At 56.8% G+C, this 22,421-nt stretch overlaps 10 protein-coding genes across 14 annotated transcripts; all 10 read right to left on the minus strand.

The window, feature by feature from the left end:
* Nucleotide 1: 1 nt before the first annotated feature.
* On the minus strand, nt 2–1,942 carry ABB37_00508 (hypothetical protein; the record flags this gene model as incomplete). The annotated part of the gene is made up of 1 exon (XM_015796712.1): nt 2–1,942. Exon 1 carries the CDS (start codon nt 1,880–1,882, stop codon nt 2–4), a length of 1,881 nt encoding a protein of 626 aa, XP_015664720.1. The 5' UTR covers nt 1,883–1,942.
* Nucleotides 1,943–2,351: 409 nt separating this feature from the next.
* On the minus strand, nt 2,352–3,825 carry ABB37_00509 (putative aminotransferase; the record flags this gene model as incomplete). The annotated part of the gene is made up of 1 exon (XM_015796713.1): nt 2,352–3,825. Exon 1 carries the CDS (start codon nt 3,705–3,707, stop codon nt 2,352–2,354), a length of 1,356 nt encoding a protein of 451 aa, XP_015664721.1. The 5' UTR covers nt 3,708–3,825.
* Nucleotides 3,826–4,503: 678 nt separating this feature from the next.
* Nucleotides 4,504–6,246, minus strand: ABB37_00510 (putative RNA polymerase-associated protein LEO1; the record flags this gene model as incomplete). Its single annotated transcript, XM_015796714.1, has 1 exon — nt 4,504–6,246. One exon carries the CDS (start codon nt 6,244–6,246, stop codon nt 4,504–4,506), a length of 1,743 nt encoding a protein of 580 aa, XP_015664722.1.
* Nucleotides 6,247–7,128: 882 nt separating this feature from the next.
* On the minus strand, nt 7,129–7,601 carry ABB37_00511 (hypothetical protein; the record flags this gene model as incomplete). Of its 2 annotated transcripts, none has more annotated exons than XM_015796716.1 (1): nt 7,129–7,601. In XM_015796716.1, exon 1 carries the CDS (start codon nt 7,573–7,575, stop codon nt 7,129–7,131), a length of 447 nt encoding a protein of 148 aa, XP_015664724.1. In that variant the 5' UTR covers nt 7,576–7,601. The 2 variants fall into 2 exon arrangements, with proteins under 2 accessions (XP_015664724.1, XP_015664723.1); XM_015796715.1 differs by having other exon boundaries at nt 7,129–7,597.
* Nucleotides 7,602–8,000: 399 nt separating this feature from the next.
* Nucleotides 8,001–10,482, minus strand: ABB37_00512 (hypothetical protein; the record flags this gene model as incomplete). Its single annotated transcript, XM_015796717.1, has 1 exon — nt 8,001–10,482. The coding sequence occupies exon 1, from the start codon at nt 10,293–10,295 to the stop codon at nt 8,001–8,003; it is 2,295 nt and encodes a 764-aa protein (XP_015664725.1). The 5' UTR covers nt 10,296–10,482.
* Nucleotides 10,483–11,049: 567 nt separating this feature from the next.
* Nucleotides 11,050–11,558, minus strand: ABB37_00513 (hypothetical protein; the record flags this gene model as incomplete). 2 transcript variants are annotated; one of them, XM_015796719.1, is made up of 1 exon in its annotated part: nt 11,050–11,558. In XM_015796719.1, the coding sequence occupies exon 1, from the start codon at nt 11,473–11,475 to the stop codon at nt 11,050–11,052; it is 426 nt and encodes a 141-aa protein (XP_015664727.1). In that variant the 5' UTR covers nt 11,476–11,558. The 2 variants fall into 2 exon arrangements, with proteins under 2 accessions (XP_015664727.1, XP_015664726.1); XM_015796718.1 differs by having other exon boundaries at nt 11,050–11,553.
* A 490-nt stretch (nt 11,559–12,048) lies between these two features.
* ABB37_00514 (putative mitochondrial hypothetical protein) lies at nt 12,049–13,958 on the minus strand (the record flags this gene model as incomplete). The annotated part of the gene is made up of 1 exon (XM_015796720.1): nt 12,049–13,958. Exon 1 carries the CDS (start codon nt 13,906–13,908, stop codon nt 12,049–12,051), a length of 1,860 nt encoding a protein of 619 aa, XP_015664728.1. The 5' UTR covers nt 13,909–13,958.
* A 745-nt stretch (nt 13,959–14,703) lies between these two features.
* Nucleotides 14,704–17,036, minus strand: ABB37_00515 (hypothetical protein; the record flags this gene model as incomplete). The annotated part of the gene is made up of 1 exon (XM_015796721.1): nt 14,704–17,036. The coding sequence occupies exon 1, from the start codon at nt 16,867–16,869 to the stop codon at nt 14,704–14,706; it is 2,166 nt and encodes a 721-aa protein (XP_015664729.1). The 5' UTR covers nt 16,870–17,036.
* Nucleotides 17,037–17,565: 529 nt separating this feature from the next.
* On the minus strand, nt 17,566–18,077 carry ABB37_00516 (hypothetical protein; the record flags this gene model as incomplete). 3 transcript variants are annotated; one of them, XM_015796724.1, is made up of 1 exon in its annotated part: nt 17,566–18,077. In XM_015796724.1, exon 1 carries the CDS (start codon nt 17,935–17,937, stop codon nt 17,566–17,568), a length of 372 nt encoding a protein of 123 aa, XP_015664732.1. In that variant the 5' UTR covers nt 17,938–18,077. The 3 variants fall into 3 exon arrangements, with proteins under 3 accessions (XP_015664732.1, XP_015664731.1, XP_015664730.1); XM_015796723.1 differs by having other exon boundaries at nt 17,566–18,004; XM_015796722.1 differs by having other exon boundaries at nt 17,566–18,000.
* A 451-nt stretch (nt 18,078–18,528) lies between these two features.
* ABB37_00517 (hypothetical protein) lies at nt 18,529–22,150 on the minus strand (the record flags this gene model as incomplete). Its single annotated transcript, XM_015796725.1, has 1 exon — nt 18,529–22,150. The coding sequence occupies exon 1, from the start codon at nt 22,138–22,140 to the stop codon at nt 18,529–18,531; it is 3,612 nt and encodes a 1,203-aa protein (XP_015664733.1). The 5' UTR covers nt 22,141–22,150.
* Between the last annotated feature and the right edge of the window lie 271 nt (nt 22,151–22,421).

Genomic DNA, 22,421 nt, shown 5'->3' on the forward strand with positions numbered 1-22,421 from the left:
TTCACGGACCTACGCGTCGCAACGCATTGGCCACGTCCTGCAGTGTATGAAGAGGTGACAGCTCCACCACCTCCGGTGTCTTGTCCGCCCTGTCCATCTGCACACGCAGCGGCCAGCCCTCTTTACCGTCGCGCTGCCCGCATGCCTGCAGTTTTTGACCACAGCCTCCTTCACCTGTCTGCGTCGGCTGCGACATCTTGCGTATTACAGACACGAGTGTCGTTGATCTGGAGACTGCACACAGCTCTCGTGCGACTGGTCGAGCGGTGCGAAGTGTGCCTACGAAAGAGGTCCGCACAGCAGGCACCTCCACCACAGGCGACCGTTCCTGATGTGCGGGAGTGATGGGAGTCACTTCTTGCTGTGCGTGACGACGAGAGGCCTTGCGAGGAGGAGAAATGCAGTCGTGTGACGCGTGTGTTGTACCGTGAGAGGGCCCCGCATCGTTGTCCTTCCCCTCCTCCCCTTTCACATCTTCCGCGGCGACAATCACCTCGCTGTTTGGTGTTGCTGCTCGGTACTTCATCGTCGACTCCAGAAGCCGCATCAGCTGCTTTGGTCGGCGCGAGCGGGCCAGTGCCAGTTGCGCCGCGTTCTCTTCTGCTGCTTCGCCGTCAGCGCCTGTACTGCCGCCGAAGCCAAACCTGACGGCCTGTGTGACGTGCGGAACGTAAAGGAGACGTGTGTGCACTTCGGCAAGGATGTGCTGCTTTGCGGCCGGTGACGTGTAGACCGTCGCGTAGAGGCCGAAGGCCAGGGTCAGCGGAGAGAGATCTGCGCCAACACCGCCGCCGTTGCTGCGGCCACCTTTGCCACCCCGCTGTGGCGCTTCCGCCGGGAAAGGCGACGTTCTGCCTCTACGTGACGAAAACAACGGAGTGGACCGGGTGTGCGGAGGTCGTCGCGGCACCCGTGTGACGGCTGCGTTTGTGCGTAGCAGCGACGACACGCGCTGATTTCCTAGCGGGTTGCACAGCCACGTAAAAGGAGAGTAGACGGCACACCACCGCGGGCCGCTCCGCCGTCGACCATCCCCTTCACTACAGTCACCACTCATCTCTGTTGCCTCGGGTGCCTGATTTGCCTGTGAAACGGACTCCAGGGCGAGCACCATTGGCTGTGCACGCCACTCGTTCGACTCCGAGGCGGACCCGGCCTCGCTGTCTAGATATCCCGCGCACTCTGCAGAGGGCACCATGAGGAGAAACAACGGGAAGATATCCCTGGCCAACGCATCGGGTCGTTGCGCGTGTGAGCACCGATGTTCCTTGCTTTCAGAATAACAACCGTTTCTTGTCGGTGAAGTCTCGTGAGGGTCGCAGCAATGACAGCAGTGGCGCAGAACAATCTGACCTTTTAGAACGTACACGAGAGAGTCGCCGTGCTCGCTGCACCGGAGCACTGGGGGAACGGCTTGGTGATACACAATGCGACGAGCATGTGGTGCTCGTGGCGGCTTTTCCAGCTGTGCACGAAACAGTTGCTCCGCCACTTGGATCACGTGTTGAAGGTAAACATCCGCCTGGTTGCCTGCTGTTTCTTTACGGTTGTACTGGCCGTTTCCGTCGACGCCTCCTGCCACATTACCGCCCTCGCTGGGCGAAAAAGAGCTGCCTTCCTTCAAATGGATCTTCGCGGAAGCACATGCGACTGCTTCTGCTGCTTCACCAATATGAGTGTCAAAGAGCGTGCGTGGCCAACAGCAGGTGTGGTGCTCGTTGTAAAAGTCCGCATAAAAATCTAAGGACTGCAGCTGCGGTGCAACGACGTGATGCGCATCCGTGCGCGAAGCCTCAGAGGCGCCGTCGACGATAAGCGGTTGAAACTGCAGCTCCCATTGATTGGGCGGGGTGCAGGGGATGCCGCAAAAGTTAAAGGTCATAGATGGCTTTTTGTGTAGAGCAAACCCTTTTCCATTTTCTTGCTTGATGATGTTCTGTCCTGCCGTGAGCGCGCAGCGCATAGGGAGGAAAAGCAAGAAATTACATTTTTTTTTTTTAATGGAGAAGATTGATAACGGCAGGAGGGAAAGGAAAAACTCAAACAGCAACCCGTTTAAACCGCCATCAATAAGAATAAAAAGAAAGCAACATCGCGTCTTTCGATGAACAACTGTGGAAAGACAAACACACACACACACACACACACGTGCGGATACGTGCAAAGCGAGCAGTTCCTCTTTTAAGACACCGTTTCGTAGTGCTCACTAAAGGTTTCCATTTCTCAAAGAGAGCAGTCCCTGTCGTTTGCGAACTGTTTTCCCTTCTCGTTTTCCGTTTACGGTGATGATGCAAAAATACAGAATTTAATAGAACTGTTGAATAGAGACCGTTGAGAGTATCGGTGTTTTGCTATTCGGCAAACTGCTGTGCAGCCGTGCGAGCAATAATTTTGCCGGCGCGGCGCACCTCCTCCATCGTGGTGGCGCGGCCGGTGGAAAGGCGCAGAGTCCCGATGGCGCGCTCCACGTTCACCTTTACCGCCTTCAGCGGGTCCGACACGACAATTTCCGCGTCCTCGCCAGCGGTGGAGTGGCACGCGGAGCCTGCGGACATGCACACCGCATCTCCCACGGAGAGTATCAATCGCTGGGCCGAAATGTAGGTGACGGGCTCGTGCGTCTTGTGGTTCGGAACCTTCTTAAAGAGGGCGCAGTTGAGCGTGTTGGGGAGGGCGACACGCAGGTCACCGTTGATGACGAGGTCCATGTTGTGCGGTGCCAGCTCGCGTTTCAGCACCGTCAGCAGCTCGTCACGCGTATCGCGCATCACCGCGGCAAACTTGTCAACGTTTGTGCACGCGTGCAGCAGCGCCTCTGCCATTGCGGCGGCGAGTAGGACGTTCTCCGTGCCCGGACGAAGGCCACGTTCGTGTCCGGCTCCAAAGAGAATGTTGCTCACCCGAACACCGGGCTTGATGTACAGGGCACCGACGCCTTTGGGCCCGTAGAATTTATGCCCGCAGACGGACAAGAAGTCCACGTTGGTGTCGGCAACATCCACCACCACCTTCCCCATTGACTGCGCAGCGTCGCTGTGAAAGAGACAGTCCTCACCGCACACCTGCTTCGCCACGCGACACAGTTCCTTGATGTCGTTCACAGCGCCGATTTCGTTGTTGGCGAACATGACCGACACCATCGCAACAGCACCCGGTCCGTCAGGCAGCCGCTCCAGCGCGTGCCGGAGCGTCTCGGGGTCAAGTTGACCCGACACAGGGTTCACCTCCACCCGCACCGTTTCTGCCGGCGCAGCGCTCTGTCTCGTCGCGGCGTCCGTCGAGGCCGCCCCAGCAGCGGTGCCCTCCATAAATTTCAGCACTTCCGTTACTGCCGGGTGCTCGACATTGGTCGAGACGACGTAGCGCCGCTTTGGCTGCCTTCGACGCAACGCCAAGGTGCCGCCGACAATCGCGAGGTTGTTGCACTCCGTTCCACCCGAGGTGAAAATGATGGAGTCGGCGGTGGGGGCGTGGAGTGCCGCCTGCACCTTCTTGCGCGCCTCTTCAAGTTCGTACTTGGCGGCAAGGCCGTAGGGATGGGTGGAACTCGGGTTCCCCCACGCCTTGTGCACACGACAGATAGCCTGCCATGCCTCCTCACACAGCGGGGTCGTGGCGTTGTTGTCGAGGTAGATGGGGAACGGCTCCGTGACTGGAAGCGGCTGCGGCTTCCGCTTCTTCAGCGGTGGCCCCGAAGCATTGCACATTTGGTTGCAACACAAGAGGAAAGGAAAATGTTTACGCTCTTCGAAATTGGAACCGAACAAGGTAAATGCCTTGACCTCTGCGCCTTCGATTGTGGGTCAGCGAGACGACACAGGCATCTTCACCGTGTTTTTGAAGTGCGGTGATGGCAAAAAAAATAACGACAAGTTAATCATGAAAACGACGGTAGAAGAAATAAGGTGTACTATGGAGAGTGCACCTCGTTTGCCGTTAGGGGCAAGGTGAGCCGCGCGTCGCGTAGGGTCCTCCGTTTAACCGGTGAATCTTAGCCATGGGTGGTAACTCTTTCCTTCCACCACATGGACGCGGTACACCGTACGGAGTTCGTTTTCCGGATAGAACGCTGCATCGCACATCCTTTTTTTTTTTGCTGCCTTCGCCCACGCACAGTGCGTAGAACCAGCTTTGTGCTGTGTAGCGAGTCCTCATCGCCTTTTTGTTTTCTATTGATTCCATATTTTGCCTTCACACGCTTCACGAACGGTGCAACTCAGTAAACATGCCTACGCCGTGCCCAAAGCGTGCGCCGCCGCTCTGGCGCTGTCGTCATCACACGCATCTTAGCATCCCACACCAAGGAAACAGATATGAGGAGCATGTGCAAAAGGCACCGTGACATCGCATAAAGACAAACCTTGAAAGATACTTATACAAAAACCACGAAGACAAAGAAAACACGCTCAGTTAAGCAACGTCAACACCGTACCTCGAGGGAGAGTGTATGTGTGCTGAAAACGTCTTGCAGCCTCCACGAAGCCCACAACACAAGTACTCCATTCAGTGCGTGCCTTCTGGAAACAATGCAGAGAGCTCCTGCTGGACTCTTTGCGTGTTGACAGTCGGCAACTCTGCCGCCACCTCGGTCAGCATCTTTGGTACCTCTGTCTTCACCACGTCATCCGGAGTGTTGTCCATACCTAAGAAACTCAGTGTCCCGTCGACCGACGCGAAGGCCTCGGCGTTCATCGGGATCTGCGTGAGCAGTGCTCGCAGCGCCGCCGCTAAACCGTCGTACCGTGACGTCGCAGCCGTTTCTGTCTTTATCTTCTTGCGCTCCGCGGCGTCATCGCTGTTATTGCGGGCGTACATCTCCGCCAGCTGTCGCTCAAAGGAATCACTGCGCTGGTCATCGTCCTCCTCTCCACCCTCACCTTCTTCCTCCTCCTCTCTTCCTTCATCGTCCTCCAGGAAAGGGTCGCGCTGGCCATGGTGTTCGCCACCGGTGCCACCCTGCAGATCCAAATCGCGATCAAAGCGGTTGCGCTTGACGCCGCGGTTCTCGGCGCGCTGTGCAGCCTTGAGCGTCGCCTGCCGCAGCGCATCATCACGCTCCGTCTGCAGCTCTTCAGCCGTTGCACCGGTTACGTGGTCCTGCAGTTGCGCCTCTAGCCGCAACTGCTCCGCCAACGTCATCGGCCGACCCTCCCTGATGCGGCGCTTCATCTCCTTCTCGCGGTTCTCGTACTCTTCGCGGACAAACTCCTCCTGAATCGTGCGACCTTTGCGGGGCCGGGACCAGTCAATAGGCGGCATCGATAAGTCGGCGAAAGGCAAGTTGCGGTCGCTGTTGCCCAGCTCACGCTGCCGACGCTCCTGTGCGAGCGCCGCCTCAATCGAGGCTGCCCCGCCAAGACCCGCGCTGAGGTGCTTCTCTGGAGCGATGGCGCCGATCATCGCGTCGATCTCCATGCCCGCCTTGCCCACCTCGAGTGGCTCGCCCAGCAAGTGCAGTGTGGGCTCTTGCGAGGGCGTCAGGGCGAGGACGTCACCGCCCACGTGCAATGTGACAGACCCGTCACTCCACCGCACCACTCGACCGTTGCTGCTGCAGGTGGGGCCCTCTACCGTCCACCGCAGCACGTTGCTCGGCGTGTAGAGGACGTATTTGTTACTCTCGAGGTAGTCGCACGTCGACGGGTCGCAGGGGCGCGGGTCAGCGTGCAAGGTCTGACGATTGGGGTAAATTGCCGGCATTTCGAGCAGCCACGCGGGCGTCGAGGACCGCCCTTGCTCCTCGGACCACACCGGCGGCAAGGTGCTCTCGAGCAACGTGAAAGGAACGTGCTCGTCGCTGCGCAGGACCTGCGCGCTAGCGGCGCCAAAGTAACGCTCGCCTTCCGCGTACACTAGCAACTCCTTGTTGGTGCGCATCTCTTTCGCAACATTCTCAGCACCGTAGCGCTCCTCCACGAAGAGGTCAACGTCGTCCTCGCGAACCGCGGGACCGAAGAGCTCCTGCAGGATCGCACGGGTGTCAATCAGCGCCGGGTCCTTCAGCGCTTTGCGATCGTCCTCGCCTACGCGAAAGGCAGGGCCGAAGAGGGTCTCCATCGTCAGGGCAGCAAACGGAGATACGGCGTCAGCGGCGTGTGTCAGAAAGACCTCCTCTTCGTCGCCCGTCGCCGTGGCAGCCGCCACAGGAGACCTCGGAGGAGTCACGTGTCCCTCCTCCTTTTCCGGAAGGGTTTCCGCCGCTGGCGCGGTGGCCTCCGCGGGCAGCGACGGTTCTGTAGCGTCCATGGCGGGGACGTGTCTAATGAAGCTGCAACACACGACTGATGAGGTTACGAACAAGGAACCTAATGTATTTTCATATATATTAAAATACTCAAACCTGTCAGAAAGCACCCTGCTCGAGTGCTTCCAATAAGCTAGCAGAGATTCCTTATTATTATTGCTTCAGTGTTCTCGCACCGCAACGTCAAAGCGGAGAAAAGAAGAACAGTACAGTTGCTTGTGAGTACAAATTCGCACACAACTGACTACAGCCGCCACACGGAATACCTGGGGGTTTGGGCAGGTTCCGTTTTCTTTCATAGAAGACGAGCATGCAAGTCGAAGAGACGAAGATATAAAAAGAATAATGAGATGTAGAAAAAACGTAAACAAAAGCGCAGAACGTAGTGTTTAATTTTCCCTTTTCGCCCATCAACCATGATAGTTGGGGCGCTGCGTTAGCTCAACACAATTGTTGTCACTAGAGCCGACCTTCGACCTTTTTGTTTGAGGCATCAACTGAAGTTCAGAGAACGTGGCCAGAACTGCAAACCCTATTTGTAGTTCATGTTTGGTTTTTGTTTCTCTCTCTCGAGAAGTGGTATTACACGCCTCAACTCATATTTTGCTATAAACCAATTCCCCTCGTAAACGGCACTTAAACGTCAACGAAACGATTTTAACGCCAACGAGAAGTTCCGTGAATATCCGTTTGCGTAGCGGGAAATACCGAGACGCAAACTCCCTGAGACAGAGGTGCGACAGCATCGTAGCAGCTAGCAGCACCATCGACGCTGAGAATCAAGACAAACAAACAGCTTGCCGCTATTGCACCAAAGTCCGAGTTGTTCAGTAAAAAAGAAGAGCAGAAGAAGCATCCGTGTATCTTCGGCTTTCAGAATTTGCTTAGGTGTGCAGATCCTCATTACGGATCTGTGCACGCACCTTAACGCGTCGCTTCTTGTGGTCCCACTTCTTCGCTAAGCTATCGTTGACGGCCTCACCACGGCTGATCATCGCCTCCTTGCGCTTCGCTTGCTTGCGTGTCAGTTGCCTCTTCCTTTTCTTCACCGGGGCGTCCAGGACGAGATCGCCAACAATGCGAACGGCTCGTTTCACGGCGGCATTGGTGGCTTCTTCGATGTCGCCCTTGCTGGGGCGAGTCGCCTCGCCTTCGAGTTCTCCATTCAGCCGTGCCATTTCGCGGTCCACTTCATCCTCCAGCCTCTCCGACTGCTGCTCGTTACCGCGCTCCAGTTCTCGCTGGGCGCGCTCCACCTTTCGCTTCTGCACCGTCCTGCGATGGGCCCGCTTCTTGGCCATCTGCTTCAGCTTACGCACAAGCTTCGTCATGGAGAATAAAGGTAAGAGAAACTATCTGTCGGGGAGCGTTGTGTGGCAATGCGCCGTTTCCGCAGATGTACACGTACGGGAAAGACAGTAGAAAGAGAGAGAGGAGTTGCTGGTAAGTCGAAGAGAACCGCAAAAAAAAACTCCCACCTCGAGCACAATAACACAGAGAAAACGGGATGAAAATATGAACCCCCCACAATTCGACGCGAGTGGTTTCCTCCGCTGCCGCACATCTACTCGCTATAACTACGCGAGCTCACCTCTTCTTCTTCACCGACTGACATCAGCGGGATCGTGCGTGACAAAAAAGAAAAGCCCGCAGATCCTTATCGCTCTTCCCTCGTATTCTATTCCGTTTCTTTTGTTCCTTTTCGCACCAAAAAGCAATTGATAATAAAAACCAGTGTTGCGCGAAGCGCTGCCTTTCAGTATCCGTCCGACTTGACGAACCGCTTCTTGTTCTTCCTCAACCACTGGTTGTACAGCACGGCAGAGGTGTTGGCGGCTCTATCCGACGCGATCATGCGCTCCGGCATGGAGGGCATCGCACGCAGCACCTCCGGCACTTGGAAGTCCCTCTGACCCACCTCGGTAGAGTTGGACAGCGTGGAATCTTCGCACGCGTCCTCTCTTGCCGGTGTTTCCTCTTGCAGCGTCCCTGTCGGCGGAAGACCCGCGGGCTGCAGCAGTGCATCCGCCAGGGTCACACTCTCTCGCAACGCCGCGACGCCCTGCGAACAGCTTTGCAGCCCTTCCAACAGCAACTCAATAAAGCAGAACGCGGCTTCAGGATTACGGCTCTCTAGCTGCGTAAAGCGATCCGTGAGCTCCTCGAGGACGCACTTCGTCGCAGAGAAATCGCGCGGCATCAGTTTGCTGCGGCGGAGCCGTTCTTGCAACGAGTCACGCTTGCAGTCCGTAGACGCGTACGACGGTGCAGCAGCGAGATCGGTCAAGCGAAGCCGTGCGTCTTGCTCGCACAATCGCTCAATGTCATGGAAGGCGTCCTGTGTGGCCCGTGATAGAGAGGGGGCCACACTACTCGGCACCTGCATGATGTGCGGCAGCGTCGCCGGCTCCCCGGGCAAGGCGACATCAGCGCCTGGCAGAAGCACGTCGCGGTACGCCGTCGGCACATACCACACGGTGCCTTGTAAGGAGAGCAACGTGAGTTCGTTGTCGGGCGCCACCGCCACCGTTCGCAGCGCTGTCGCTGCTGCTGCTGCTGCTCCTCCTCCTGTCGTTGCGGCGCTGTTCTCCGCCAGGTGAAGCGACGGCGGTGGCATTTTGCGTTTGTTTGCGTTGGCGACTGCCTCGGCAATGCTGATGACGGCGCGCTGCTGCTCCAGCTCCACGTGTGATCGATTCGGTACGAAGGCGGCGGACGTCAACACGCCCGTCGCAGTCGGTCGCTTCGCGGGAGATGACTCGAGACAGCTCTGAATGAGCTTCACCATCCCCTCCGGTGTGTCGCTTGGCAGCAGCCCAGGAAGGTGATCGATATGAGAGTGTACAGCTGCTAGGCGCTCCGCTCGCGTTGTGAGCGCGAATTTCTTGTTGTTGAGGGTGCAGAGAAGCGTGGTCACGACGCCGAGCATCCAAACATCCGCGGCACCAAACGCCGCCGGCTCGTTGTCGGTGGTCGGCGATGCTGCAGGGTCACAGACGGCATCCCAGCAGGCGACGTGCCGCAGTTCTGGTGCTCGCAACAGATGGTATTCCTCCGCTCCGAAGCTCGCCTTCTCTCGATGGAGCTGCGAGGTATCAAAAACGAGCGCCGCAACGCTGTGTGCGTAGCGTTTGTCGTCCGCCTCATGCAGCGTGTTCACCGCGCCCAGTGGGAGGCGTACGCTGATGTAGCCCTTGTTCTGATCCAACGCAATGTTGCCTAACGGCAGTTCCCGACAGAGCACGCAGCCCGTTCCGTGCAGGTACTGGAGGAGTTGGGCCAGTTGGTAGGCAATCGCAGCTGCATCGCGCTGCAGCTTAACGTTACCCGGCATCAACCGCTTACACGCGACAGCGTCGGCGTAGTCGGCCAGCGTGGATCCTTCGATAAACTCCTCCACAATGACAAGTGCGGTTCCGGAATCGGTGTGGGACGGTGAGGAGGCAGTGGAGGTAGTCGAACGGGCGGCGACGTCTTTGCGGTCCGCTGTGTCCCCATCGTTTGCTTCGTCGACACCTCTGTCCTCCTCCGCACTCGCAGAACGGTTTGTCTGCTGCTTGCGGGCGCGAGAAGCAACCGGTGAGTGCACCTCCACCGGTCTGCGAACGAGTGCTGTTGCTGCTGCTGCTGGTGGCCCACTACTGCTCACGGGTGCGGCGAGGCACTGTTGTGTGTAAAAGACATCAAACAGGGAGCGCAAAAACGGGTGCTCCACCTGACGACGTAGGCGTACGTGGTCCTGTAGTACAAGGAGTGCAGCAGCGTCTTTGGAGGAGGTAATCCCCTGCAGCGACGAAAGAAGAGGAATGTAGGTGATCACCACCGTGGCGGAGATGGAGTGGGGTCGCGATGGGGTCGACAGGCTTTGCCCCTGATGCGCAGAGGGAGGTGATGATGGTTGGTGCACCACGTCGTCGTCGTAGGTGCCGACATGCCGTGCGCGGTAAGTGACGGCGGTGCTGAAGAGCGAGGCGTAGGAGTCTTGGCCGCTGTCGAGAACGCCTTCAATGCGAAACCTATTCCCTTGTGTGTCGTACAGCAGAGATGACATTGCGCAACGGTGATGACGCCAACGTGTGTTCACCCTTTCACTGTTGTATGAAAAGTACTCTAGGAAAAAAAGAGAGGAGGTTTCAAACAAATATTTATTCGAGTTTGTAGGAATCGCCGCCAGCGAGTGCCGATCCGCATGTGCAAAACCAAAGTGATTCGGTATTATTATGATTTTCCTCCGCTACTATGATGAAAACAAACAAGCACATGAACAGGAGTGAATGGGAAGGGAACACAAGACAAAGGGGAAAAACAACAGGTAGAAAGGGGGGAAACAAAAAGGAAATACATGTGCATCCCGTAAATGGAAGCATTGTTCAAGGTAGTGGCACCTGCTCATCGTCACCGACAGACACCACGGACTATACCGATGACGCCACGTGCACACAGTGGGTGTGCGGATTGACCCTAATTGTTTTTTAAGGCGTTTCCATCCTTTCTCTTTTGCCAACGTATGTGGCGATGATTATTTTCTTTTCTGTTGAATAGGTCGCTAAAGGTAGAGCAAGTTTCCAAATCAATCCCACCACGACAGTGGTATTCACACGGTAGAATGACCCCTCCGAGGCCTCTACAACGACAGCAAAGAGGCATGAAGGCACAGGTGAAGTGAGACGTCTCTTCACAGCAGCTTTTCGACAGCTTTCCGAGTGTTGCTTCTTCCTGTTCAACGCCAACGATTATAATAGCAGTACATACGCAATTGACCTCCCCCCTATTTACGACTTCAGCTGCACCGGTGCGCGTCGTCCTCACGCCAAAATCTTACGCTGTAAGAACAATTCCTCTAAGCCCTCCTCAAATTCGCTTCCGGTGATCAGCACGCCCTTCTCGTGGCGGTAGAGCGGGTTCTTTGTCACGGTACGTGTAAAGACCTCCTTCATCAACTCCGACAAAATGCCCTGCACGAGTGCGGTGTTCATCGCTTTATCCGTGAAGAGTGCTACACGATAGCCGGTCATGGTTTCAAGGTAGTGCACTTTGTACAGCGGCGTGTGAACGGCCCGCAAACCGCCCGCCTGTGTGGAAGACAGCTGGGAGCTAATGTGCTGCAGTGTGTAGACGAAGCCAGCCACGAGGCCATCCTCGCCGTGTTGCACGGCGCTCGTGCGCTTCCACTGCTTCGTGTAGATCGTGTCACCGTATCGATTAAAAACGTATATGGAGTAGAGCGTCATGGTGGCGCGGCTCCTACACAAGTATGATGTATGAGAAGTAAAAATAAAAAAAGAAATGCTTCCAAACGCTATGGAAGCTGTGCTGCCGTTTCGCCACAGGCAAGTAGAGGCAGATATGTTCAAAACAAAAAACCAAGTCGAGAGGGAGTCGTGGAGAAAGAACTGCAGATATTGGAGAGGCAGTGAAGTCTGCGTGCGCAGCGAGTGGTGCTGGCATTTGCTTGCCGAGTACGATTCGTGTTGATCTGCGACGAAAACGGGTCTTTTCAAAAAAGAAGAAATTGTGTTGTGGTGAATTCTGCTTTTGACAACAACCCAAAACGACAGGAGTGTGGCTTGGCGAACCTCTCACAGATGGTGGGCGAATTCAATTATAGGAGTGAGACTCGCATAAAAAAAAAAAAAACAATAACATTGGATAGAGTCATGACAGCATATACGCTTACAACAAGTACCACATTACCTGTTGCTCTTATGTACGTATATATATATATATATATATTATGTGAACACAAATCTTTCGCTCTCGTCTAAAGCGTCTACAGGAGTGCAGCAGTTGCTCTTCCCTAAGGCCTACGTACGGGGCGGCGGACGACGAAACTCGGCACTGACTTCGCGCTCGTGTGAGAGCGCATCGCGGCCGAGGGACTGACGATATTCATCAATGATGTTCGGCACCCAATCCGGCATCGGTCGCGTCTTCCTCGCCCGCTTCGTCAACCACGGGCTGGTGCGTCGCTGCTGGTCATCCTTCATCATACCCTGCACTCGACCCTGTTCCGCGTCCATCCAATGTTCGTAGTCGCTGCCACAACGCTTGCTAAGGCGACGCCACCGCATAAACTCGTTGGCGAGATGTGCCTTCTCGCGCTGCTCCGCCTCGTCGAGGTTGATGTCATCGACGCTCAGCTGCAGCCGGTTCACGCCAATGTCCACCGAAGCGCGCTTCACCTGCAGATCCACCGAGGACTGCTCCTGCTTCGCCTCGACGGGCAAATAATCCCAGTTGCCGCGTGGTCGCAGGGCATGCAGAACCACCGACATTGAAATCAGCAAATCGGAGGGCGCCTCGGTGGGGGCAGGAAGGCAGTCGAGCAACAGCTGCGTCGTCGGCCGCGCCACACGAGTGGTGAGGCGATGCATCATGTTCCGCTTGTGATTGGGGCCGGCGAAGAGAACGTAGCCGCCGCGGTCGTCGTCCGCCGCGCCCGTGAGGCGGGTGAAGCGGTCCAGGCAAAAGTCAGACAAGGGCGTGCGTGGGACGGCGCCGCACTGACTGGTACTGACGACCTTCGCCGCGTACGCGGAGCTTGACTGACGAAACGTGGGCAGCACCACCGGCGACGCGCCGACCACGCTGGAGTGATAGACACGCCCGCCCGCGGGTGCTGTCGTGCCGTCGGTGTGCTGCAATGCCGCCGGCACGCTGGCGTCCGCACTGTCCTCCTGTGCCGCGTAGCACAGGGGCAGCAAGTTGTTGCGCTCCACCATGTGATTCAGCAGCCCGTACACGTCGTCTCCGTCCTCCTCCTTCAAGGTATAGATGGGGACCGAAGTCTGAAAGTGGGCACCACGCGCGGCCCGGATGACGCGGTGGTCGTACAAGTCCGCACAGTGGTTCGTGGTAATGATCGCATCGTACTGGAAGCCCGAGGCGGTGCGCAGCAGCGTGCCCAGCACACCGGGGTCATCGACGTTGTCCAGCACTAGCACGCGGTTCAGCCGCTGGTGGTTGGCGATAAGATGCTCCTTCATCGGCGGGGGCGGGATCTCAAAGTCGCCAACGTAGCCGTCCGTGCCGGGTGCAACCGCCTCCGCAACCTTGCGATCGACCAGCACCACATCTGTGTCCTCTTGGTCGTTTGCCCAGTCTGGAATGGGTCGCCCCGCATTCACCATCAAGTGTCGGGGCCGGAAGCCCGCCTGGCAGAGCTCCTCGATCATCGCACGGCCACCCACCACCAGCATCCGCCTCGCTTGTCGGTACTTTTCGTTCGCGCTGAGCTTCATAAAGTGCTGGACGAGCCTGTTGTTCGTGTCGTCAATCACAGTGCCCTCCCAGAGGACGTCCTGCTGGAGCTGGAGGAGAAGCGCCTTCTGCGCCCGCTTCTTCAAATCTTCCGCGGACAGGGAATGCGAAAAAGTCGAGGAAGACGACGAGGAAGAACTTCGACCGCTTGCCGCAGCCACGGCAGCGCTGACGGCGGTGCTGGAAATGGCCACGTTGCGCTGCGATGGGTCTTTTGGGGCGAGGGGGTGGCGGTAGGAGGCTTTGCTGATGCGCGCCACCGACCGCTGCTCCCCGATAAAAGATTGAAAGCGACGACTTACCACATGTCGAGAAACGGTTGCTTTTGCAATGTGGACTTTGTGGGCGGCGAAAACCAGCTCCTCGGAGTGCTGCGTTGCCGGACGTCGCAGTAACGTACTCATCAGCGACCCTTCACTTACACGAAAGCAGGGAGGAAAGAACTCTCTGTTTCTACGGTCGTCGTAAAAGCGAAAGAAAAGAAGGTTAGGCACTAGAGAAACGGTGAAGTGTAGAGGAGAAACCAGCGGTAAAGGCAGTCCATGCGCCACTCCAACTGGCGAGGATGCATGTACATAAATGCAGCGGTTTCTGTTACTGCACAACCTGTCTGTTGGATACAGCGAGTTTTCTTTCTTTTGTTGTTGCTTCTCCGCACGCTAACGTCTACTTTGCGGCTTAATTGTCACCGTTGACGCGCTGCATTGAACCAAACACTGATAGCAGACCTCGACAAGCATTATTTGTCTGCGAGGCGAAGCGTTTCGACAACACGCTTACAACACAAGAAGCAGTGAGAGAATTTCGCGAACGTTTTTTTCCTTTTGAACATGGACGTAACACAAAGCCGGATTTATTAGATGAATACACCGTGGTCCGTAAACGCAAAGATAGCACAACATCGAATCTACCACCACGACAAACAAAGAGAATAACAAGAAAAATGGGGTGAGTTTCCAATAGCATACATAATGGACACCAGGGAAGAGGAGGAGGGGGGAGAGGGAAACAATCGGCACAGATCCGATGAGACAACATCAAAAGATACAGTGATGCACAAGCAGACACACAAACCACGTGGAAGACTCGTTGACTGCGCATTGCAGAGACACGCACAAGCAAGCAAAACAAAACAGAAAAATGATACTTCCCCTTCATCCACCTTTCTTTTCTCACATACACGCCAGCGCCGCGCGCCGTTAGAAAGGCCCACGTGGATCCTTCATGTACGCTTTCTTGTTCAAAATGTCGGACATCTGCAGCGCAGCGTAAATCATTGGTAGGGGAATTTGCACAATCAACGCGTGCTCCTCCTCATGCACGTCGGTGCCGCTGAAGTGCTCGCGTAGGAACTGCAAGAAGTAGGGAAATATCGCGTCGGTGGAGTCGCTGCCGTCCTCCCGCAGACCGCGGCGCGGACATACCGAATCCCGCCGTGACATCCCGCCGGCTTTGCCGTTTTTGACCAACAGTGGCACACAACGCACCTCGAAGCGCACGAGGCAGTGCTGCCGTGGCTTCGCCGCTCCTGGCAGTTTGCGCTCCATCGGGTTCGTCGTGCCGGCGGATTTTATATCGTAGGCGTCGTCGCTTTCCTCGTTCAGCCAGGCGGGGCTGCGGTACTTGTCAAGTGCACTCACGTGCGTCGGTGGCAACTCGTGTCCCTCCTCGTCTCGGGCTACTACCACCCGCGGCGCCTCTTCTTCCGTACAGTAGAAGTAGTGCCCGGTGATGGGCGGGTGGTTGCTGGCATAGACGACAGAGCCGACGAACTGGGCGTCGGGGTAGCTCGACCGTGCATTATCGGCGTCGTTGTACTGACCCTGGTAGGCTGCGATCTTCAAAGGACCTTCCGTTATGCTGCACCGCATCGCCAAGGCAACGGGTTCGCCGAGACGCGTTAGCACACGTTGAAAGAAGCAGATGCTACTGGCCAGCGCGGCTGTGGTTGAGAGAAATGTGCTATCAAACGACGTCCCGCCGCTTGAGACGCCGATGAGGAGGCCGTGGTGATCCTCCAGCGAGTACCGATGCACCTCCCGCAGAACCGAAATCACGCTCGGCTCATCGGCCTCCTCGCCCCTCAAGAGAAACTGGTGCCGCACGTAAACGCCGGTGGTAGGCGTCGTGGAGGGCGGACGCGGGATGCATCGGGTGAGAAACGCGGAGCGCATGCCGCGTGGCAGGACGTGCAGGAAGTGCGGCACACGAAGCAGGTGCGGGTACGGCTTAGCGGAAAACTCGGTTCGCGTGTCCAGCGCAATGAAGAGATCAATGAAGCCGCTGCAGTTCGTGTCATTGAAAATGCGAAACTGCACCTTGCCGTGTTTCAGCGGCACGACAGTGATGGGCGGAATCGCATCCACGTCCTCCGCGCCGAAGGAGTTCGTGACGAGCACGGCATCGTCGCGCTTGTCCGTGTCCGCCACCGAGTTCTGTGACGTGTTGATCAACGAGTGCCGCCCACCGGCTGCGCCGTTGCTCATCCCACGTCGCACGATGCTCGTGGCGTTGGTGCTGCGCCGTCGGATGGGCTGCCCAAACGGTTCGGCGGAGCTGTTCTGCGAGCGGATGTAGGCCTTGAGGTCAACGATGCGGGACAAGTACGGGTCTTTCTCTTCCATCACCGCCGCGGAGAGTTCGACGGTGTACTCCACGAAAGCGCCGCAAAACGGGGCGGACAGAAGGTAGCGTCCCTCCGGCAAGCGCGCCGTGAAGGCGAAGCCGCCCTGCGCGGGGCAGAAGAAGGACTCCAGCCGGCGCCGATCGGCCTCCTCTGAGAAGTACAAGCGATGGTGCTGACGGAGAAAGATGGTGGGCAGATGCTGCAGCTGGAAGTACACCGCAACATCCTGCAACTCGTTTACCTCCGTGCGATCGGTGCACATGGGGCAGCAAAAGGCGTTGGTGGAGTGGAAGGTGCCCACGAAAGAGATGTCGTTGACGGACTGAAAGTGCGCAATGTCGCAGCCGCAGGAGCGGCAATTCACGACAAAGTGGATCGTCATCCATTGCCGCTCCACCGCGAGCAAAAGCTGGGCAGTGACCACCTCCAGCGGCGCTTTTAGAAGAGCCGCGAGGGCGAGCGGGTTCCACAGGGTGAAGGTGTCGTAGAGCGGACGCAGATGGTTGCACGCCTCAACCGTCTTTGGGTTCACTAATGTCAATTGCTCCTGCAGAATGCGGCCGGTGTGCTGCACAGAGAAGAAGGTTTGGCTGTTGAGGGGTGAGTGTGGGTTGAGGAACTGGTCGCAGAACGCCTCCAACGCCACCCAAAAACTTTTGTCTACGAGATCGAATGGGAGGGCGGTCCACAGGCGGTGGAACGTCGGCTTGTCCATCCGCGTGAGGGGGCTAGAGCGCATTGTGCCTTACCAACGAGACCTAAGCGTTTTTTTTTTTTTCAGAATAGCTTCTGAAAAAGAAACGGGAAGAACAAAGGGAACCAAACACGGTGAAGAACAAAGCAACGGCTCTTCAGCGCAGCAGCCACCTTCAAAGTAATCTTTCGTGGAATACGTTTATGTGCTGCTACATAGAGGATTTCATCGTCGGAGAGGACAGAAGAACGAGGAAGGAAGAGGATAAGCTCATTAACGGAGAAGAACAACCTTTCAAGGTAGAAACAACAACAAGGGGATCAGAGTTATAGTCTCGATGTTTAGAGATAGAAAATGACCTTCGATAAAACAATGCTGATGGCGTCGTTATGATACAGAAATAAGCCATTGGGGTGTTACGAAGGGCTCACAGCAGAGAAAGCCGCGTATCCGCAACCGCAACAGCTGAAAAAGATCAACAAAACGGCCAGCGCAAAGCAGTTTTTCTTTTTGGGGGGTTGTTTCCTGAAGGCAGACAGATGCGCAACAGCATGAATATATACATCAACAGCAAATATATATATATATATATAATTAGTGCAACGCGATTGAACTCCACCGACAGCTCTTCTATTTCATCTTCTCGGCATGCGCTTTCGAGAGTCAACAACACGGCCACCTCCAATCCACAACGCCAGAGAAGCCAAAAACGCATGAAAGGGGAGCATTTCCCACATTTCTTCAATACTGGTAGACGCCAAATACAGTCACCACGGCAAAGAGATGCTTGCTCACGTAGACCTCCTCGAAGTAGTTGTCTGTGTCGGAGTCCCAGAACATCTTGCAGCCAGTGCGCAGGCCCTCGCCGCGCTGCTCACCGATCATGCAGTGCACAATGATCTTGTAGCGCTCCAGCTCGGTGGCGCGGATGCGATCCCGCACGCTGTCCGCGATCTCTTTGCTAAAGCTCTGAATCTCATCTGCGTTGTACTCCTGATCATCCAGCCGACCCTCGAGCACGGCCTTTACGATGGGTCGCAGCTCATTTGGGCGGAACTTATGTTGGTGATCCGGCCGGAGAGAAAAGGTCGCAGCGTCAACTTCGCCCTGCATGATGACGTCTCTCGCGCTGGCAAACGTACGGTTCTGATAGGAATGCGAGTGGAAACGTCGTTCTTGCTTTAATCAAAAAAAGAAATGTTGAAATGACAATTTGAAAACAAAAAAGGAAAACACCACGCAGTGAAATACCCTCAAAAAAAAAAAAGGCAGAAAGAGAGGACGTTGGACGAGGAAGACAGTAGAGCCCATGGGATCATCGCTGTCACCCCAACAAACAACAACACAGACGGAAAAGAAGAGCGGCATGATCCTCGCGGTGTGTGATGCAACAGTCTTGTGAATGTCGCCATGAAGTCATGACAGGCGAACGCAGACAAGCAAGCGCCGAGGCTTTCAAGTCTAACAAGTTTCTTTCCCTCTGCGCAACCGCCTGAAGTTGATACGAATTGAGCCCGGCACGCGGTGTTATTATTGTTCGTTTGTTTGTTTGTTTTTGTCGTGGAGACAAGAAGTCGGAGAAGCTGTAATGTTTCAGGATCTCGAATAATACAACGTCTCAAAGAAAAAAAAAACTCCACTTACATGAAGGCTCCATATCCCACAAAATGACAGAAAAAAAATGTACATCACTGGATCAACAAATCATTCCCACAGGTTGGAACTCCACGCGCTGGCTGCCAGCAACGTCAGCTGTGACAGGGTAAGCGATGTGGTGCGATTCACACCTAAACAACTCGTGAGGTACCGCACCATGCTGCGACGCTCATCCTTCTGGCGCCACAGCTTGCCAATCACCACCTCGTAGGCCTCCCACCCCGCCTCGTCCACCAGCGCGTGCTGGGTGTAGGTGTGAAAGAGACCGTGCAGATGCAGCAGGATAGGTTCCTCCTGGTGCGTCATGGTGGAGGCGATAAACTGACGGAAGTTCACAAAGTTCATCGGTGCGGATCGGGTGGCCATGTCGTAGTCGTTCAGGATGGCTTCCGGCTTGATGAGCATGATGGTGGACGCGTTGCGGTAGACGTACTCCAGCACGGTTCGCACGTCTTCCACCGCAACGGGCGTGCTCGGGTTCGACTCGGGCCAACAGTAGCTCAGGTGGTAGAGCATGTAAGACATGAAGTGTATCTCGGTCGGCGCCGCAAAGCCGCGAATCACGCTGAGGTACGCCGCGAAAACCTTGTCCTTCTCACTCACCGCGTTCAGGTAGCAGAGCATTTCATAAAGGATTTTGGCGACGAGCTCCGGAAAGCCGTACCGCGCCTCCAGCTCATCAACCAGGGCTTCCTGAAAATCGCTCAAGACATACAAGTCCTTGAAGAGACGCTCCGTCATGTCGCGTCGCACCTGGTAGTTCGTGCACTGCCCAGCCGCCCGCAGGTAGCACTCGTCGTAGCGGTACTCCATCCGGGTAAAGTAGCGCTCCGCAGCGCACGCCATCACGTGGTCGATCGTCGTCACTTCCATCATGCGCGGGGTGAGGGAGCGGTAGGAGCCAAAGAGCTGCTGGTACAGCAGCCACTCCGGGGCGCGGTTGGGTGAGGTGGGGTGGAGCCGCTGGAAGGCCACCGTGGACGCCGTCGTGGAGTTGACCGCCCCGGCGCAGTACTGGAGACCCAAGTTGCCGTCGACAAGTCCTTTGCTGCCGAGGGCCTTGAAGAGTCGCAGATCGGGATTGCCCCTAAAGACGGCGAGCGTCGATTTATCCTCTTCTTCCACCGCCGTCGCCGTATTCACGCCTCCTGCTGCGCCTGTACCTGCGTTTGTTGTGGCGACGACGCTGCCCGCACCGCGTGTGCTGACCTCGGGTGACACAGCGTTCTTGGTGAGGGCGTACTTCACTTTCACAAAATTTGTCGACTCCGGCAGTTGGATCGGCAGCGAGGGGTCGATGTGGTTGACGCGGCACAGCAGGCGCTGCTGCGTCGGGTTCTCACCCGTAAATACCTCGACCGTCGAGAGAAAGCGCTCGTAGCCCAAATCCTCCATGGGGTGGCGCAGCACGCGGCGCATCATGAGCTCCGCCGGCACCACCTCCGCCGATCTCTCGTGCACCACCACGACGTCGCCCTTCTCGGGGTGCCGACCGGGCACCGTGAAGGCAACGGACATGGTGGGCGGCCCGAGAATTTGCGCGACCCACTCCGCTTTCTGCCGCTCCACGACGTCCTCGAACACCTCCTGCGCCACGGGAGTCGCCTCCGGCGCAGCGGTGGCGTTGTGTTGCTGCTGTGTTGGCTCGTTGCTCTCCGGTGGGGACACAACCACGGTGCCAAAGCCCGCTGGCCTTGCGGGCCGACCAGGTAGCGGCGGGGGCCGCTCCAACTTCGTTGGTGCCGCTTCGCTTCTCGTGCTGGTGCTGCTTACCGCGAAGGGAGGCGCGGGTCGGCCGTTGAGGGAACTGGCACCTATCCCAAAGCTGCAGGAGTCCAGCGACCACTTCTTCATTTTCTCTTCCCGCGACGGCATCGCAGTGATGCTAGCCACGGCCATCTCCGCAAGTGTGCCGCCGCCTGGATCGGCCTGCCTTTTACCGGCCGACGGATCCGCGCCGAACATGCCCGACAGGAGCGTAGACAAGGCATCAGGTCGTGTCAGTGTCTTATTGGCTCCCGCCCCCGCTGCGGTCGCCGTGGCAAAGCCGCCATCCGTCGAGGTAATCGAGAAGCGCCCATACTCGCTTTTCGCCTTGCCGCCGGAGGACTTGGCGTCTTCATCTCGGTCTTTCTTGTACTGCTGCAGCCGTGCCTGGACAGCGTGGCGCCCCTGAAACTGGTCGTAGATCTTCGGATCGAAGAGGATGGCCACGTATCCGTCAGACTCGTCCGGGGCCTCCTCATCCTTGCCGCTGTGCACCAACGACCCTGGAATGCGCTGCAGCGGCGCTGCAGTGGACAGTCCACCTAACAGGCCATCTCCGCCTCTCCCGGAGGCAGCGCCGCTCATACTTTGGCCTCTCTCCACAATTCTTACATGATGCGCACCGATTAGGCGACGGTAACTCGCCTCGCAGTAGTGCATGTCCTCTAGCAGCACCGACACGTTCTGCGCCATCTTCAGCTGCAGCTCGCGGCGGTCGTTCTCCGGCCTCAGCACAAAGTCGTTGTCGTACGAGTCGAGGACTTCGTTCACGCGGCTTTCCACCTGCCCCAGAAAAACAAGCAGCGCAACACGCTCGTCGCCTTCGTTGAAGAGGCTTTGCGTCAGACCCATCTTGCTCAACTTCAGTTGCCGGTAGCTGTCCTTCAGCAGTGACGACATGCCGCCTGAGATTTGCTTCCGTAGTCGGAAGAGCTGAATTTGCAGGTCCTTGTTCTCCACGTGAAGGGTCTGGATATCCTGCTGCAGGCGCTTCTGTGTCGCGGCGGTCTCGCGGTGCTGCACATCCAGCGTTTTGCGCAGACTTAAGCACTCCTCCGCGACCTGCTCATATTGATGACGGACGCGCTCCAGCTCACATTCGTACCAGGTGACCTGCTCGCCTCGGTCCTCCAGCTGCCGCTCCAGAAGGCGCAGCGTCTCGCCAGAGGTGGCGCCAGCAAGCGTGCTTGTTAGGGCGGCTTTGGTGCGCTGCAGAGAGGCTGTTTCTTCAAAGTAGGTCTGTGGGAGTCCGTCATACCCGGCCGTCGCCGCCGCGGCATCGACTTTGGAATTGTCTTTGCTCAATGACAGAGAAGCTGCGGCCGGTGCGGCATCGCCTTCGGCAGGTCCGCTGCCGTCAAGGAAAATGGAGCGACAGAACTCGACCCGGAAGAGTCGAAGGAGGGTGCCGAGAAACGTGTTCCCCTGATGCACCTGCACCTCACTCGCCACCTGATCGTACAGGCTCATCACTTGGAGAGTGCGCTCCAGCGACGGTGGCTCGTGCACGCCCTGTGCGACCAGCTCACGCAGCTGCGTCTCGCATTGCAGCAGCTGACTGCGCCACAGCGCTGACGCATAACTGTATGGCTGAGAGGAGGACACCGAGAGGGGCGCAAGAGCCCCGTCGCCGGCGAGCAACGCCTCCGCAGGGGACATGTCACTTCTGTCGCTTGTTGCGCCGCGGAAAAGGCCGTTCTGTTGGGGAAGGCCGGTGGGTGTGGCGGCGGAATGGGCCGGCAGCGGCGGCGTGCGTGGCGAGGTGGACGAGAGGTACCCGTCTAACGAAAAGGCATTTCTATTCCCTTTACCCAGCTTACGCCTGGAGGCGGCACCGCCGTACACCGGCGCGGTGTGATGCAGAGCCGGCAGTGGAGTTGGGGGACTTGTCATTGCTCAACACTGCACGCCGTCCAAAACAGAAATATGGAGAAACATCAAGAGAGAGAGAGGGGGGAGGGGGGAACGGCGAAATAATAATAAAAACCGGAAGGAGGCGAAGAGGCAAATTCAGGGAAACAAAAAGAAAAGCACGTCGCTTTCCATAACCGATGCGGAAAAAAACAGTAGCGGAAACAGTACTGCACTCACCGCACATCACCGGCCCAACTAGGACAGCAACTAAAAGAGATGGGACAACTCAATCAGGAACTTCCTTCTTGCTGCTCTCATCA

The sequence above is a fragment of the Leptomonas pyrrhocoris genome (genome assembly GCF_001293395.1).
Source record: "Leptomonas pyrrhocoris isolate H10 chromosome Unknown, whole genome shotgun sequence".
Classification (NCBI taxonomy): domain Eukaryota; phylum Euglenozoa; class Kinetoplastea; order Trypanosomatida; family Trypanosomatidae; genus Leptomonas; species Leptomonas pyrrhocoris.